The sequence below is a fragment of the Tinamus guttatus genome, unplaced genomic scaffold, assembly GCF_059628265.1.
Source record: "Tinamus guttatus ecotype Peru unplaced genomic scaffold, ASM5962826v1 Tinamus_guttatus_pri_ptg000377l, whole genome shotgun sequence".
Classification (NCBI taxonomy): Eukaryota; Metazoa; Chordata; class Aves; order Tinamiformes; family Tinamidae; genus Tinamus; species Tinamus guttatus.
Genome location: NW_028288911.1, coordinates 422,871 through 436,817, shown reverse-complemented (window position 1 = coordinate 436,817; position 13,947 = coordinate 422,871). Strand labels below are relative to the sequence as shown.

Genomic DNA, 13,947 nt, shown 5'->3' with positions numbered 1-13,947 from the left:
CGCCGCTCGCGCCGCGCGGCCCCCCCGCCGCCCCGCGCAGCGCAGCGCAGAGCAGCGCAGCGGGGCGCGCAGCGGGCGCGGGCGCGGGCCGGGGCGGGGCCGCGCGCGGCTCGGCCCCGTCGGGCGGGGACAGCGCGGCCGCCCCGCTCCGCGCCCGCCCCGCGCACGCAGAAGCGCCGCGGCGGCGGCTCGGGGTGCGCGCTCCCTCCATGCGCGCTGCGCGGCCGGGCGCGGGGCTTGCGCACGTCCCCCCTTGTATTTATTTTTCTCCCCGAAAATTTCCTTTTGTTTTCCCCGCGTCTCAGCGTCTCCCTCCTCCCGTCGGCAGCGGAGCGGCGCGATGCGGCCGCAGGGCGCCTGAGGCGGCCGGAGCGGCCCCCCGCGCCGCCGCGGCCATGCCCGCGGCCTGGGGCCCCGTGTGGTGCCTGTGCCTGGCGGCGGCGGCGGCCGGAGCGCTCCCCGCGCCGCGGCGGCCCGGCGGGCCCGGCGAGCAGCGCGGCGGCGCCCAGCGCGCAGGTGAGCGGGGCGCGGGCGGCGGAGGGAGGAGGCGCCCGGGGAGCTCCGTCTCTCGGGGTCCTGGAAGGTCCTTCCCGGTTTGAGGGGCTCCTTCCCTTAATATCTTAGAAGTTCCTTCCTTCTTTTAGAAGTTATTTCCCGATCTTAGGAGCTCCTTCCCTCAATATCTTAGAAGTTCCTTCCTTCTTTTAGAAGCTCTTCTCTATTTTAGAAATCCCCTCCCTATCTTAGAAGCTCCTTCCATCCCTGTCTTAGAAGTTCCTTCCCGATCTCAACGAGTTCCTTCCCTTAATATCTTAGAAGCTTCTTCCCTATTTTAGAAGTTCCTTTCCTATCTTAGAAGCTCCTTCCCTCAGTATTTTAGAAACTCCTTTGCCGCTTTAGAACTTCTCTATTTCAGAAGTTCTTTCCCTGTTTTAGAAACTTCCAGCAGTATCTTAGAAGTTCTTTCCCGATCTTAGGAGCTCCTTCCCTCAATATTTTAGCAGTTCTTCCCTGTTTTAGAAGTTTCCTCTCTATTGCACAAGTTCCCTCCCTATCTCAGAAGCTCTTTCCATCGCTATCTTGGAAGTTTCTTCCCAATCTTAGAAGCTCCTTGCCGCAGTGTCTTAGATGATCGCTCAGTATTTTAGAAGTTCTTTGCCTCAGTATCTTAGAAACTCCTTGTCTACCTTAGAAGCTTCCTCCATCCGTATCTTAGAAGCTCGTTCCCTCAGTGTCCCCTCGCCGCGATGCGGATCGCGGGTCCCGCCGCCGCGCGGGAAGGAGCGGAGCGGAGCGGAGCGGCGCGGCCGTGCGCGCCCTGCAGGGATCGCATGGAGAAGGGGAAAAACTTTTCGGGGGATGCAGTTACATCTCCCCGCGAGTGAAATCAAAGCGGGGGGGAAACCCACCGAGTTAACGCGTTGGGCAAAAGCTGTTTCAACACCGCGCAGCGGTGCTTGAAACGTGTCTCCGTGATGCCCCTCAGCTGCTACCTGAGTCGCTGTTTATTTTTCAAAGCGCTTTAATGGAAGGTAGCCCCCTGCAGCCCGCCGTGCCGGGGATCGCATGTGCCCGGCAGAAAGTTCCCATTGTTCGGAGAGGGTCGGAGGCGAGTTTGCCAAAAAAGTGACAGGGGAATAAATGGGCTTCGCGGAGGCTGGGGGTGGGGGCAGGACTTTCATACCCCTTTTGGTTAAAGCTATAAATCACGCTGGGGGTTGGTTTTGTTTTCGAGAAAGTACTAATAAAACACCAGATTCTTAGTGTAACTCGTTTGGCTCATTTTTCACAGCCAAAAGAATTGATTTATGGGGCAACATCTCGGCTACTTTGTCAGAGCAGATGAGATTGGTGTTTAGGAGGAAACAAGAGCAGCCTGTGCTAGTGACGCTGTTGGGCACTGAGCGAAATTAAGTGTCAGAACCTCCCCCTGTTTTGGCCTGAAATATGTATTTGTGCTGTCACTTACGGCAAAGTATTCTGGGAGTCCCCAGGAAAGTGTGGAGCGACCTCCGTGGCTTCCTGCAGGTCCTCTGGATTTACACCCAAGCAGGCTGAGCTCTCAGCCAGGCACTGAGGTTGTGGGAGCACTCGGCTCTGTAAGACACTCATATCTGTGGGTCCTAGGGTGGTGCTTGACCGAGCAAGCAAGGTGCCCTGAAGTTGCCCAGTGTGTTGGTGGAAAGGGGACAACGGAAGGAAAATATTCCTACGGTGATGCCTTTGAATGGAGCAGCACCTCCGGATCAGCAGCTGCCCCGGCGGGAATCCTGCAGGCAGGCTCTGGCTTCCCTGTCCCGGCTTCTCCGAGTCGTTTCCTGGTCGTGGTCCAGTGGTTGTCACTGTCAGGATGCTCACAGGGCGCAGGATTGGGCCCTTGCAGAGCGGGGCGTGCGCGGAGATGGGCCCGGACCCGGCGCCGTCACACGGGCTGCTCCAGGATGGACCACGTGCGCGCGGGACGCGTGGAGCGGCCTGTGGCCGGGCCGCTTGTCGTGGCACCTAATTGACTCGTCAGGCGAGGGCAGAGCACCCCCGGCCAGCGCGTAGCGGGTAGAGAAAAGGGTTTCTGCAAAAGCAACTGTAAAGAATATAAACCTTCAGAGCCAAGTAAAAACACATTTTACTTCTCAATCTTTCAATTGAATGGTAAAGAAAAAAAAAAAGGCAAATTCTTTCTCCTAGTCAAATGGGCCATGGGGTATTGGCTCATTACTGAGGGTTGTTGTTCGCTAGGTTTTGCATTTACAGTCCAAGGCCTTATTTTCCATAAAGGGGCTTGGAAGGATTTTTCCCTAGTGATCTAATTCTCCACACGGGGCTGTGAAGGCTGTAACAGCTACTGCTTTGTGCCTATACTCAGCTACATAAAACACACATTGAAGGGAGGCATTCTCGAGGTATGTGTATGTTTGCTAATATGAATACTAGCTATTAGTGGAGGTGGAGGGGGTGCAGGTTTTAACATCTCCGCGGGGAGGTGTTGGGCTGCTGGCAGGAAGGAGGCAGATGGCGGGGCTGCCGCTGAATAGGAGCTAAACTCAAAACACCGGGGGCCTCATCTGGGCCGAGTTTCTCTTCGCTCCCTTTCTCGGGGCTGCTGCAGGAAGAACAATGTCATTTTTTTCCCCCCTTTTTTATGAATGAAAGTAGAGAGGCAAGGCAGGATTGAATGTGTATGTCATTCAGCGGCTATGACAGAGATGATTAGGGAGGTCAGTGAACTCCTTTGCAGCCTTGAGCATGCGGTCACTCTATTCAGCGGCCACAGAATAGACACCAATATAAAAAAGCCCTTCCAATTTGCATTAGTATTCAGATAGAGATATTACTTCGTACGATTGGTGAATGTCAAGTAATGCTGGCTGTTTTCTTAGAGAGCGGACCAGCAGAAACGGCAGCGTTTCTCTTCTAAAAACTTGTGATAACGGGCTGCCTTCCCTATCTGGTTCGTGCATGTACACGTGTGATAAACGGGAAAAGTGAATTTCTGGACTTCTTGGAATTTTTGTTCTACTAGTTCACCACTAAGCCTGTGCATATGCATTGAAAAAGTTACGTAGGAAGCTGTTAATATTTGAGGAAGTTTGCATGGGAAGAGGGGGAGCTGCATGTCAGTAGCCGCGGTTTGCTTGCGTGGTACTGGAGTCCAGTTGTCACCCGAGTTCCTGTGCTGAACCCGGCAAGCAAGGCAAAATGCTAGAAGTGTCACCAATGCCAGGATTTAACTTACTTTGAATATTGGGCCATGTATGCCTGTGACTTTTCTGCTTGGGATCAGTGGTGAAGTGATGGCTGACAAGTTTTTCTTGTAGCAACTCTGCTTTTCTCTTTCTTTCTCTCTTTTTATTTATTTATTTAATTTTTAATTTTAAAGGCATCTCAGTTTCAGGCCAGAGAGGGTACGAGGTATAGAGTGATATCATCTGTGTCATTTTGCTTTGTGTATCTAAACGTTCCAAAGTTCACCATGAAATTATAATTGCATTTCAGCGAGTGCTGAATGGCATTTACCGCTCCTGGGGTGGGTTTCTGGATTTACATATTCTCGTAAGAGAAGCGTTTTAAGGTCCCTTAAAAAGAGCCCATTATAAAGGAAATGTGGCTTTCTGCTTTACAGCTGAGACCTGACATCCTTTTGATTCAGTGGGCATCTATGAGTAAGATAGTTTTGTTGAAGAAAGTTGGTTTACGGATTGCTTTAACAGTAGGAGATTTCAGAAAGTTGATTAAGTCTTTAATGTTGAGACCGGCATATTTTACAGAGCAATAAAATTAGATGACATGAGTGACGGATAATGAAATATGGCTTTTGTTTTATTTTTTTAGTCTATTCTTCACTTAGCAAACAGTGGCCTGGAAAATCTATACCAGTGCATTGATATATTTGACGCTAGATGTATAATATCACCACCGTTTACCCATATGGACAAAGGTCCCTCCAGTTAAATCTAGAGTTTTTTTTTTTTTTCTTCCTTTAATTAAGACTTTATTAACAACTATTGAACAGGGAAGGGGATGAAAGCAAATCTTAAAATTGTGTAGTGAAGTGTTGATCTGCTAATTAAATGATGCAATTAAATTAAGCCCCTCTGACTGGCACGTTAACTTTTATGACTCCCTCTAAAAAATCTTCCCTGCTCTTTGGGCAAACGTGCCTCTTTGGGAGCCTTTCTGAACACAGATTTTGCCGTTTGGTGAACGCTAAAGAAGTCTTGTCTGCAGCATTCCTGAATTGGGACCATTTTCCTCCAGCTGCCTGGACAGGGCTAAAACTTTTCAACATGAGCTGAGGGTTTTTTCCCCCTCCATAGAGCTGGGAAACCAGGTCTTTTGTATTTATATATGATCTGTAAAAGTGAACTTTGGTATCAAACTGTATGTTTAAAAGCGGTCCTTCCAGAAAACTTATTGCATCCAACTGCTGTTCCAGTCAGAGACTCTATGGAGATCTGGAATGGTCTTAGTTTCTGGGTGTTTAATGAGATTCTCCTTTTAGAAAAGCTTCATTTAACCAATATGAGAGTTTCTGGGAGTGTTGTGTTAACTGAGTGGAGGCGTCAGTTAATTCTTGTTAACTGAGTGGAGGCGTCAGTTAATTCTCAGCTTTGGTTAAGGTTAGGGCATGGCCTGCCGATACATTTTTCTTCTGGTTGATTGTTTAAACGTGCCGGACAGGGGCTACAGGACAGGTGGGCATGGGGCTGCCTTGTCCCCTGTTGCCGCTTACAGGCTTACGCTGAACATATGTAAAACAAGCGCAGGATGAATGCTACAAATCCAGACATTTCTGTTACAAATACAGGTGGCATTTCCCCTCGCAGACATGTTTCCAGCGTCTCGAGTCGCCGAGGAGCCCATGGCTGGGTCAGCCCCTGTGGCTCTCGAACACTCATGCACATCTCCACGAGCAAAGCGTGTGCTCCTGCTCCATGCACTGCCAGTTCTGCGCTTCTTTCGGCGCTTTCTACCCATCACATACTCGACGTTAAAAAGTGTGGCATGTTTCACGCATGGAAAAAGATAAAACGTGAAATAGTAGAAAAGCGGCTACTAACAGGCAGTTTGACAGCTATTTCCCAGCTAGGTTGAACCTGATACATGGACAGTTGATTAAACCTTGTTGAGTAAATCTATATATATGTGTGTGTATATATTTATATTTTTGTTTTTTCCCAATTTTCCTGCCTGCACAGACCTACCTGTTGGGCTCCTCTTACGGGAGCGCAATGTGCTTGTAACTGTTCCTGAGCCTTGGGAGCCCGTTCCTCTGGCTCGGCATCCCCAATTCTTCTATGGCCCCTTTATCTGGAAATCCTGGAAAAATCTTGGCATGTGCTTTTTTTCCCTTTTTTTGCTCTTTTAAGTGAAGCCGAGTGAGCGTGCCCAGTGCCCCCAGCCCCAGTAGCTCCCAGCCAGGTGCCAGTACGTGCCAGAGGTGCGATGCAAAGCCCTGTACCCCGTACGTGGGAAAAGGAGCATTTCCTTCCCGCCTCTGCGCTTTTCCCCCCACCAGAAATCTGCTCTTTGGCTGAGGTGGCCAACCGGGAAGTTTCTGTAATATCAAAAGCAAACATGAACCGCGAGATAGGAGCTGGGTAAAACCTTAGGTAAACGGGGTAGCTGAAGATGTGAAAGGTAATCAATTGTAAACCTGCCCTGTTGCACCCAGGGGTCCAGTTGCAGTCTCAGTGGGGAGAGGGCTGTTTTGGCCAATGTGTTTACTGCCGTGCTGGGGTTACATAACATATTGGGGCCTTTTGAAGGCTCGCAACACAGTAAAGTGGGAAAAACTTCTCCAGCAACTGCTCCAGTTTCAAGTATTTTCGTCTAAAAAAGATGCGGTGTTTGTAGTGGAGGGGGCGGGAGCTTTTGCATCCTGGCCTGGCCTTCCCGGGTCGGCAGCGGAGGGGGGAGATAAGAAGGTTGTTAACCCGAAAGGTTATATGAAATCTTGGAACCGCAGCGTAGTTTCTTTATCGCTCCAAACTGTATGCAAAGCGATTACCGTGCGCTTACACGCTCAGCATCTGTGGGATTTTGGGGCTTTGCCATTTCTGCAGGTTGCAAGGGGTTAAAAGTATTAATGACTCAGAAGTGAGGAGAGTTCCAAGTTTTCGGGTAAAGAAAGGACGCCGTCTAGGATTGCTCTCTGTGCAACCTCGCCGGCAGCAGCGCGCAGTGGAGGAAACTTCCCTGCAAACGCTCGCGTTTTCACCCAGCAGTTACACCATGAGCTAGACATCAAAACCTAAAGTTGATTCACGCTTTTTTTTTCTTTCTTTTCTTTTTTTCCTATAGTTTTTGTGTATGCTTTTTAAGGAAAGGAAATAATTAGCTGTCACGGCACGCCATTGCACGATAGAGACCCTCAGGGGAGCAGAGGGTGGGTACCAACCTCGGGTTGCTTGATAACCAGGGTGAGAAGAAAGTACTTGCCAGCTTATCTTAATTCCGTGCTTTTGCTCCCCAAAGTGTTTTGCTGCTCGCCTTTATTACCCCAAGCAACCCTGTGCAGCCCAAACCTGGTAATCACCAAATTACCCAGTTGCTGTAGTTAAATCAGCACAACTCCCAGGGCTAGGGCACTGCTGAGGTTATAGAGATTGGACTGAAACCTCACTGTAATAGAGTAAAGGGTGTTTGAGCATTTTGGACATGAGCTGGGGTGAACTGGGAGGGGGTCATCAAAATAGCTGAATCTTATTTTGGGGCCAGACCTCATATTTCTCTCTGCTCCCTGGTGTGGATGAAGTCCCACTGATGCCTCAAAAGAGACTTATGTAACCGTAAGGAAGGCAAAAAATGAGGAATTTGGGTGACCGTGGAGCTGCAAGGAGGGTGTTAAAGATGAAGCATCCTGGGGGGAGCAGTGCCTGGCTCCAGGGTCCCTGCAGTGGTTGGGGTGAAGGAGAGCACGGGCAGGTGGGCCACAAGGGTGTTTCAGCATCAAGTTCCATGGGGGAAAGCAAAATACATGTCCAGGGAGGCCTTTCTTTTAGAAGCAGGGGCCTATGGGAGATTTCCTGGGTCCAGGCAGGAGAATCAGCCCTCGTCATCCTCGTGCTTTCCCTATCCAAGGACTGGGAAGCTCCTGAGAGCTGGAGTTTGAGGTTTGCTCCACTCCATTGGTAAGAGGGACTTCCCCAGTTTGTGGGGAGAGCTGCCTGGCCTGCGTTTGTTTGGGCGACTCTTGGCCTTCTCCATGACCTCCTGTCCATCTGGAAACATGCCATGACCATCTCTACCTTCAGTCTTATGTCCATCTAGCAGCTGCATTTGTCCTCAGCACTGTGTGCTTTCATAACCAATTTTGCACCACATTCACTTGGATGCAACCAGCCCAAATCCACTAAAGCAAGTGCCGGACAATGGACCATCGCATCCCGTTTTCCCGCGGCCATGGTCAATGGTATCTGTGTCATCTGGCATGAGCCCCCTTCACCATCGAAATGAAGCCACAGGGCGGTGTCAGTCATCCCAGCAGGAGTCTGTCCTGCACCTCTCCTGGCCCATGGGGCGCCCGAGGAATGCCGGGAAGCATTGGCATGGGAAAAGGCGCTGGGTTATTTCGGGGAACGTGGCAGCACTTGGTGCCTCCCGCCTGCCCGGGACAATAGAGGAGCCCAGCACATGGTGTTCCCGGGAAGGAGCTTTCCCAGAGCCTTGCCGAAAAGACCGGCAGAGGAGGAAGAAAGAGTTTTCTTTTCTCAGAGTGTTTTTTTGTTTGTTTGTTTTCTAGTATCCCTCCCCCCCCTTCCTCCCCCCGGCTTTCACGTGCTAGACTCAAGTACAAGCAATTCCCTCTCAGCAAAATATTTCTGCAGCTTATCGGGGGCGTGCAGGTCTTGAAGTAGCCAGCAATTTGATTATTGTTATTATCATCATCTTTTAACTGCTCCATACAGATTCCTAGGGCATGCAAGTTATTTCCAGCTGTTGGCAGAAATCGCCGCAGATTTCCCTTGGGAAATCGGGGTGCCGGAGCTAAAAGCGAGGGGTGACGAGCAGTGGCACCTGGAAGACTTGGGAGCTAAGAGCTCGCGTTAACATGTGCGACTACAGAGAAATCGTCCGTGAGCCGCTTTTCAGTTGCAAGAACGATTGGAATTAAGCACGATGCCTTCTCTCCTGATGCATATCGCGCCTATCTGCGCAAATAAAGCATTTTTGGGGAGGGAAAAGGAGATAAACCACCAGATTTTAATCTTCCTGTGGTAGCCAATGTGTCTGTCTTTTGGAAGGGCAGATCCCTCCTGGTCTAGAGTACCCAGGCTTGTTGACAGTAAACAACTGTCACTTGGCAGTTTATGAAAGAGGAGGAATGTTTAAGAAAACATGTCCAGTTTAAATACTGATGTTAATGCGCTGGGGATCTGTGCAGGAGTACAGGATGGTGGTGTTAAAAGGAGGTGCATAAATTAGCTGGCATCTACCGTGTAAGAAAGTAACTGCAAATGAATGCAGCCAGAGCAGGGGGAATGCTTGCAAAATAAAATAAAACATGCATTCATGCCTTTTTTTTTAAGGGCTGGTGTGCTATGCGTGGCTTCGCAGATTTTCATGAAAGCTTTTTATTTATTTATTTTATTTTTTTCCAGGGAAAGCTGAAAAAGCCTCTTTCTTGCTGAGTGTGGTCAGCCGGTTCCCGGGCGGCCGCGTGCCGGGGAGAGCGGAGCCGCAGGGCTGGCAGCCCAGGTCTCGGGCAGCACTTGGCCTCCCCTTTCGCTAATTGATTAATTAAAATAAAAAGAAGGGGAAAGTAAGGAGTGGCAGATGGTGTCCCCTCAGCATCCATCCCCAGCTGGCCGCGAATCTCTTGTCTACCTCCTTGTTTGTGCAGTGCATGTGAAGGCACGAGGGATGGCTGGGAACCGAGCGCTCCTTGCAGCTCAGCCGAAAGGCGTTGGGGTCAGAGACGGGATGGCAGCAAGGACTTCTCGTCAGGCATGTGCGATCTGTAATTAAGTGTAAAGATAAGTTGCAGGCCTCCTGGGCTCTGATTTCCTTGGCTTGAGGACAAGGGTGATGAGCCTTATTGGGTTATCCTTGAAGATGCCTTATCAGGCGGATCCTCTGCCACGTCCTTCTTGTCCTCCCACTGCTCCCTGCCCGGCGGGGATACACTGTAAATCCTGCAGTTTCATTAAATACAATGTGGATATGGAGCTTTTTCCTGGGAGCGGATGAGCTCAGTGGGGTTGCTGCGAGTGTGTCCCCCTCAACCTTTCCTGGATTTAGCCTTGCTAAATGTTGGAGCGGGCACATCTTGTCCCCCTTACAGGGGAGAGAGCAACAGGAGCAAAAGGAAACCTTCGGGTATGGAAGAAAGGATCGCACTCAAACTTCTTTTGGCTAGCAGTTTGCTTAGTATTGCCATTATTTGGACAAGGACGTAAAGGAAACTGAAAGCTCCCTCCTGCCCCCAAAATGTTTTGGAATCTGCCCCCCTGCATAACCACCCACACACAGCCGAGAAGAAAAAGTCCTTGAAAGTGTTTATTGAGTTGTACAGTGACTCTGCCGTGTGTATTATTTAGTGAAGAAACAGGATTTCTGCCTCATTTTTATTTATAGTCATGCTGGCGGTTGTGGGATTTGAGAAGGATGGAGGAGAAGATGGTGGGCCTCTCAATGGAGAAAATCGTGCAGGAAAGTCATCGTGGAGGGAGGTCCGGGCACTGTTGCCAGGCTCCTAATAACCCGGCCTACCCCTGTGATATTAGCTATTGCCACCCTGCGCAGCAGCAAATCCTTCCTGAGAGCGCCCATCTACACACATTGCATAAGATAATCCTGTAGCTGGAATGTTAGTCTTGGCCCAAAGTTGCCGAAACCTTTTCAGGTACTTTCAAAATATGCATAAATGTTTAAAGTAGAGGTTTTCTTTCCCCTCCTGCTGCCCCACTCCCCGTGAATAGCAAATTAGATTCAGACAAGCTGTGCAGTCTTTGCAGGGATGACTTTGCCCAGCACTCGGAGGTGGCCGTTTCCGTGATGGAAAGGAGATGCAGGAGCCGGGACAAGTGGTAGTATCCTGCCGTCGAGGTCTCCTGCGGGAGCAGAATTTCCCCTGCCACTGGGTTGCTGCCTCTCTCCAGTGACCCTGGAGACAGAACAGACTCACAGCAGGGCTTGGAGGGCGATGCTGGGCAGATAAAGGAGCTGAGCCAGGGATGTGGACCTGGCCTAACGTTATCCTCAGCACCTGATATCCACATGGGTCCAGCCCTTGCATGGTGTCTTGGCTTGTTTTTCTGCATTTGTGCAGGGTGAGAAACCAGCTCTCGAAGCAGGGACCTGGGAGAGGCTCCTCTGTACTTTGTCAGCAGTTTGGGTAGCGGGGGCTGGAGAGCAGGACATTGGAGCAGTGGTTTTGGCAGGGACAGGAATGGCCAAGCTGGGACAGCCAGGAGAGCGGGGAGGATGAAGCCAGTGTTGGAAAGCGCATGCGGCAGCCTCTGGGTTGGCCCATGCTGGTGGCTGCAGGACACGGGAAATGACCTGCCACAGAAAGCGCGTTTCCTCCTGGAAGTGCTCGAGTGGCTCTGTGTAGAGGTATTCATCTTGATTCTGGTATTTCCGTACCCTGGTGCTACGTTGCAAATATTAAAGCTGCTCTAAGGGAGTGGGAACAGAGATACGCATGACTTCCTTGAACTCTCTCTTAATTTATTACGTGCAGTTAGAAACCCACCGTAATAGATACGGTTACGCGAGACCATTAAAAGATCCGTTCTGTTGAACCTAATGCCCTGCTCTCGCTGCTGGAAATGATAAAACGCCACACTTGGATAGGATGGTATGTGAGTGTGTGCGTGTGCATGTAAGCCAGTAAGTCCTGCTAATTTAGGGATTGTTTTCCAAGTCTGTTTTCTATAACTCTGTCGACTTAGTACAAATAAAGAACTGACTAAGTTTCCTGTGAGAAGCACAGAACAAACGCTAGCGTGGGATTTGCATGCAGAAAGGTGAAAATACAAATGTATACAGAAACAGCAAGTCAGACAAGCTGAAAAAATATTGTAAGGTTGATTTAACAGAGCAGTGAACTCAAAGCTGTGTCTAATCCCTTTAGCAATCCTTTTTTTTTTTTTTAAAAAAAAAGAGAGAAATAAAAGAATTTTTGACATGCGCTTTTCTTTTGCAGTGTCCCAAAACTGTTTCTATTAATGCTGAAGGAGAAGAGAAGAGTTTTTTAGCATGTGGACAAAACGTTGCAGCTTTAGTTAGATTTGCCTTCCAGGCAGTAAAATCTCCATTTGTGATTCGTGATTTTAGATTAGAACGGCTCAGGCTTTACTAAAGGCGATTACTGTTCGACTTGCAAACTTGGGTACCTGGCACTGAAATCTCACTTTAGGCATTCAAATTACAGGCCTGGTTTTGAAAGATGCTGAGCCAGTTGTGTCTCTGCATTTCAATCACTTAAGCACTCCTAAAATCTTTGGCCATTCGTTTTGATGCCTAGATATGGATTTCTGGGCTTAATCACCGAACTTTGCATTTCAAACATTGGGCCTTTGTTTGTTTTACAGAGCATGCAGACAGAGTGGCCCCCAAACTATTACTTTTTTTCCCTTTTACCCTACTGAAAACAGCTAGCAGGGAAGACTTAAAGCTCTGTGCCTTATTAGTGAGAAATAAGAATCCATGAAAAAGACCTTTTTATGTAACTCCAGGGAAGCCTACTGAAAGGAGAATATTTATTTATTTTCTGTTCACCTAAACATGATCTCTAATATATCTAAAACCCACAATCAGCTGGGAAAAATTCCAAATCACCCCCCCAAACCTTTGGCCTCTCTTAATCCATTTACGAGAGGGTTATTTTTTTAGATGTGCTCCTCCTTTCCCCCAGAAATAGGGGCAATTGATAGGCTCATAAACGAATACCAAACATTAAGTCCTAATCTCCATACAGAAGAGTTTGAGAGGGTATGGAGAGAGAGAGGGTAGAGGGAGGAAGTAGGGCCAGGAGTCGGAGGTTTAATGCTTATTAAAGTTTTAGTGGGTGGGAAAGTGCAATCAATAAATTTTGTTTAATGCCCTGCAACCGGTGTTGGTTTTCACTAGCGACACTGGAGAGCAGTTTTCATTTTGAAACTAGGACACTCGTAGTTGGAATGACAATTAATGTAGAGTGAATATGGTCCCAGTTGGAGGCCGATTTTTTTGAATAGCATGAAAAGTCCCCCCACCTCCCAACACTGGCTCCGGAGTAGGGGAGCTTCCGCTTTTAATTAGCAAGCCAGGCAAAATTTAGCTCATTGTGTCTTTCTGCTCCTTTGGCCCAGTCGATAGTTTGGATTTCTCCACCTCGCTGTCATGAGGCTGTTCTTTTTATTTTTTTCTCCAGTTTTGGTGTGGGGAGAAAGGGAGGCTTCAGGATACTTAGGATTAAAGTCATTGTTCTGGGGTATTTACAGCCAGCTGCCTGCATTAAATGAAGATTAGAGGAGTGCGCGTTAAAAGTGCAAGGCAAATTCAGAGGAGCTAGGATCTGGTATCTGCATAGCTGTGAACCGAAGGGGAAAGGTTGGGGCTTGATGGCAAATTTTTTCTGCTGCCATGTGATCTCAAGGTTAACTTGAGAAAAGCATCACAAGTAACTGGACCCGACTAGGCCCGATGCAGAGTTGTGAAGCAACGGAAAATCTTTGCTTGCTTCGAAAAGTTCCTCTGAGGTAAATCTGAACCTCTGGCTGCATGAGCTATGGATTGTTTTAAAAAGGGTGCTTGGAAGGTGGTGAACATTTCACTAGTATTCATTAAGCAGCCGAAAAGTATTCCTGTGCCGCCAAGAACTCCCAATGTAATGAAATCTACCGAGATTCTAGGAAGGAAATGGAGGTGGAGAGAGGGATCCCAGCAAAAATAATTTGAAACAGTTCTTCAACAACACCCGCTTGTTCTGCTCATGATTATATAGCAGAGTTTAAAAATATTTACAAAGATTCCGTTTCTCTCCTTTCTTTATGCTCCATAGACTGCTCATTCATTTATTGCCCAGGTCTCATTACAAGCTTTCCTGATTGCTTGGTGCACATCGCCTGCAAGGCCTGACCAGGTAGCCTGGCCTGACAAAAGCAGGAGGAACAGCAAGGTGGTCAGTGTTGAAGACCGCAGGTTCAGTGGGTGTTTCCATGCTCTGTTTTTTTCATGTACTTTACCACGTCACTCCTCTGGTAATGTCTGGGGACAAGATTTGTCCATTGAAACCCTCTGGCCCCCAGTCTAGCAAAGCTGTGGTGGTGACTGGTGTGCTAGCTGTGATGATGAGTTTCTGGAGATCCTTGGATGGGAGAAGCTGGAATGCAAACCCTCACTGTGTGGTAGGATCTCACAGCTTTGGGTGCCAAGGCAGGATGCCATGTGCTGCATTTTGTAACGATTGTGCAGCTCAGTGTGCAGGGTAGTTGCCTTCTCTGTGAAGTGCAACAAGAC

General features: G+C 48.9%; 1 protein-coding gene across 1 annotated transcript in view; it reads left to right on the top strand.

Annotated features, from left to right (window-relative positions):
* Positions 1–395: 395 nt before the first annotated feature.
* FGFR3 (fibroblast growth factor receptor 3) overlaps positions 396–13,947 on the top strand; it is a 50,762-nt gene continuing 37,210 nt past the window's right edge. The window contains exon 1 of the mRNA XM_088530521.1: positions 396–516. Within this exon, the coding sequence (XP_088386647.1) occupies positions 396–516 (121 nt within the window). The remainder of the gene's footprint in view (positions 517–13,947) is intronic.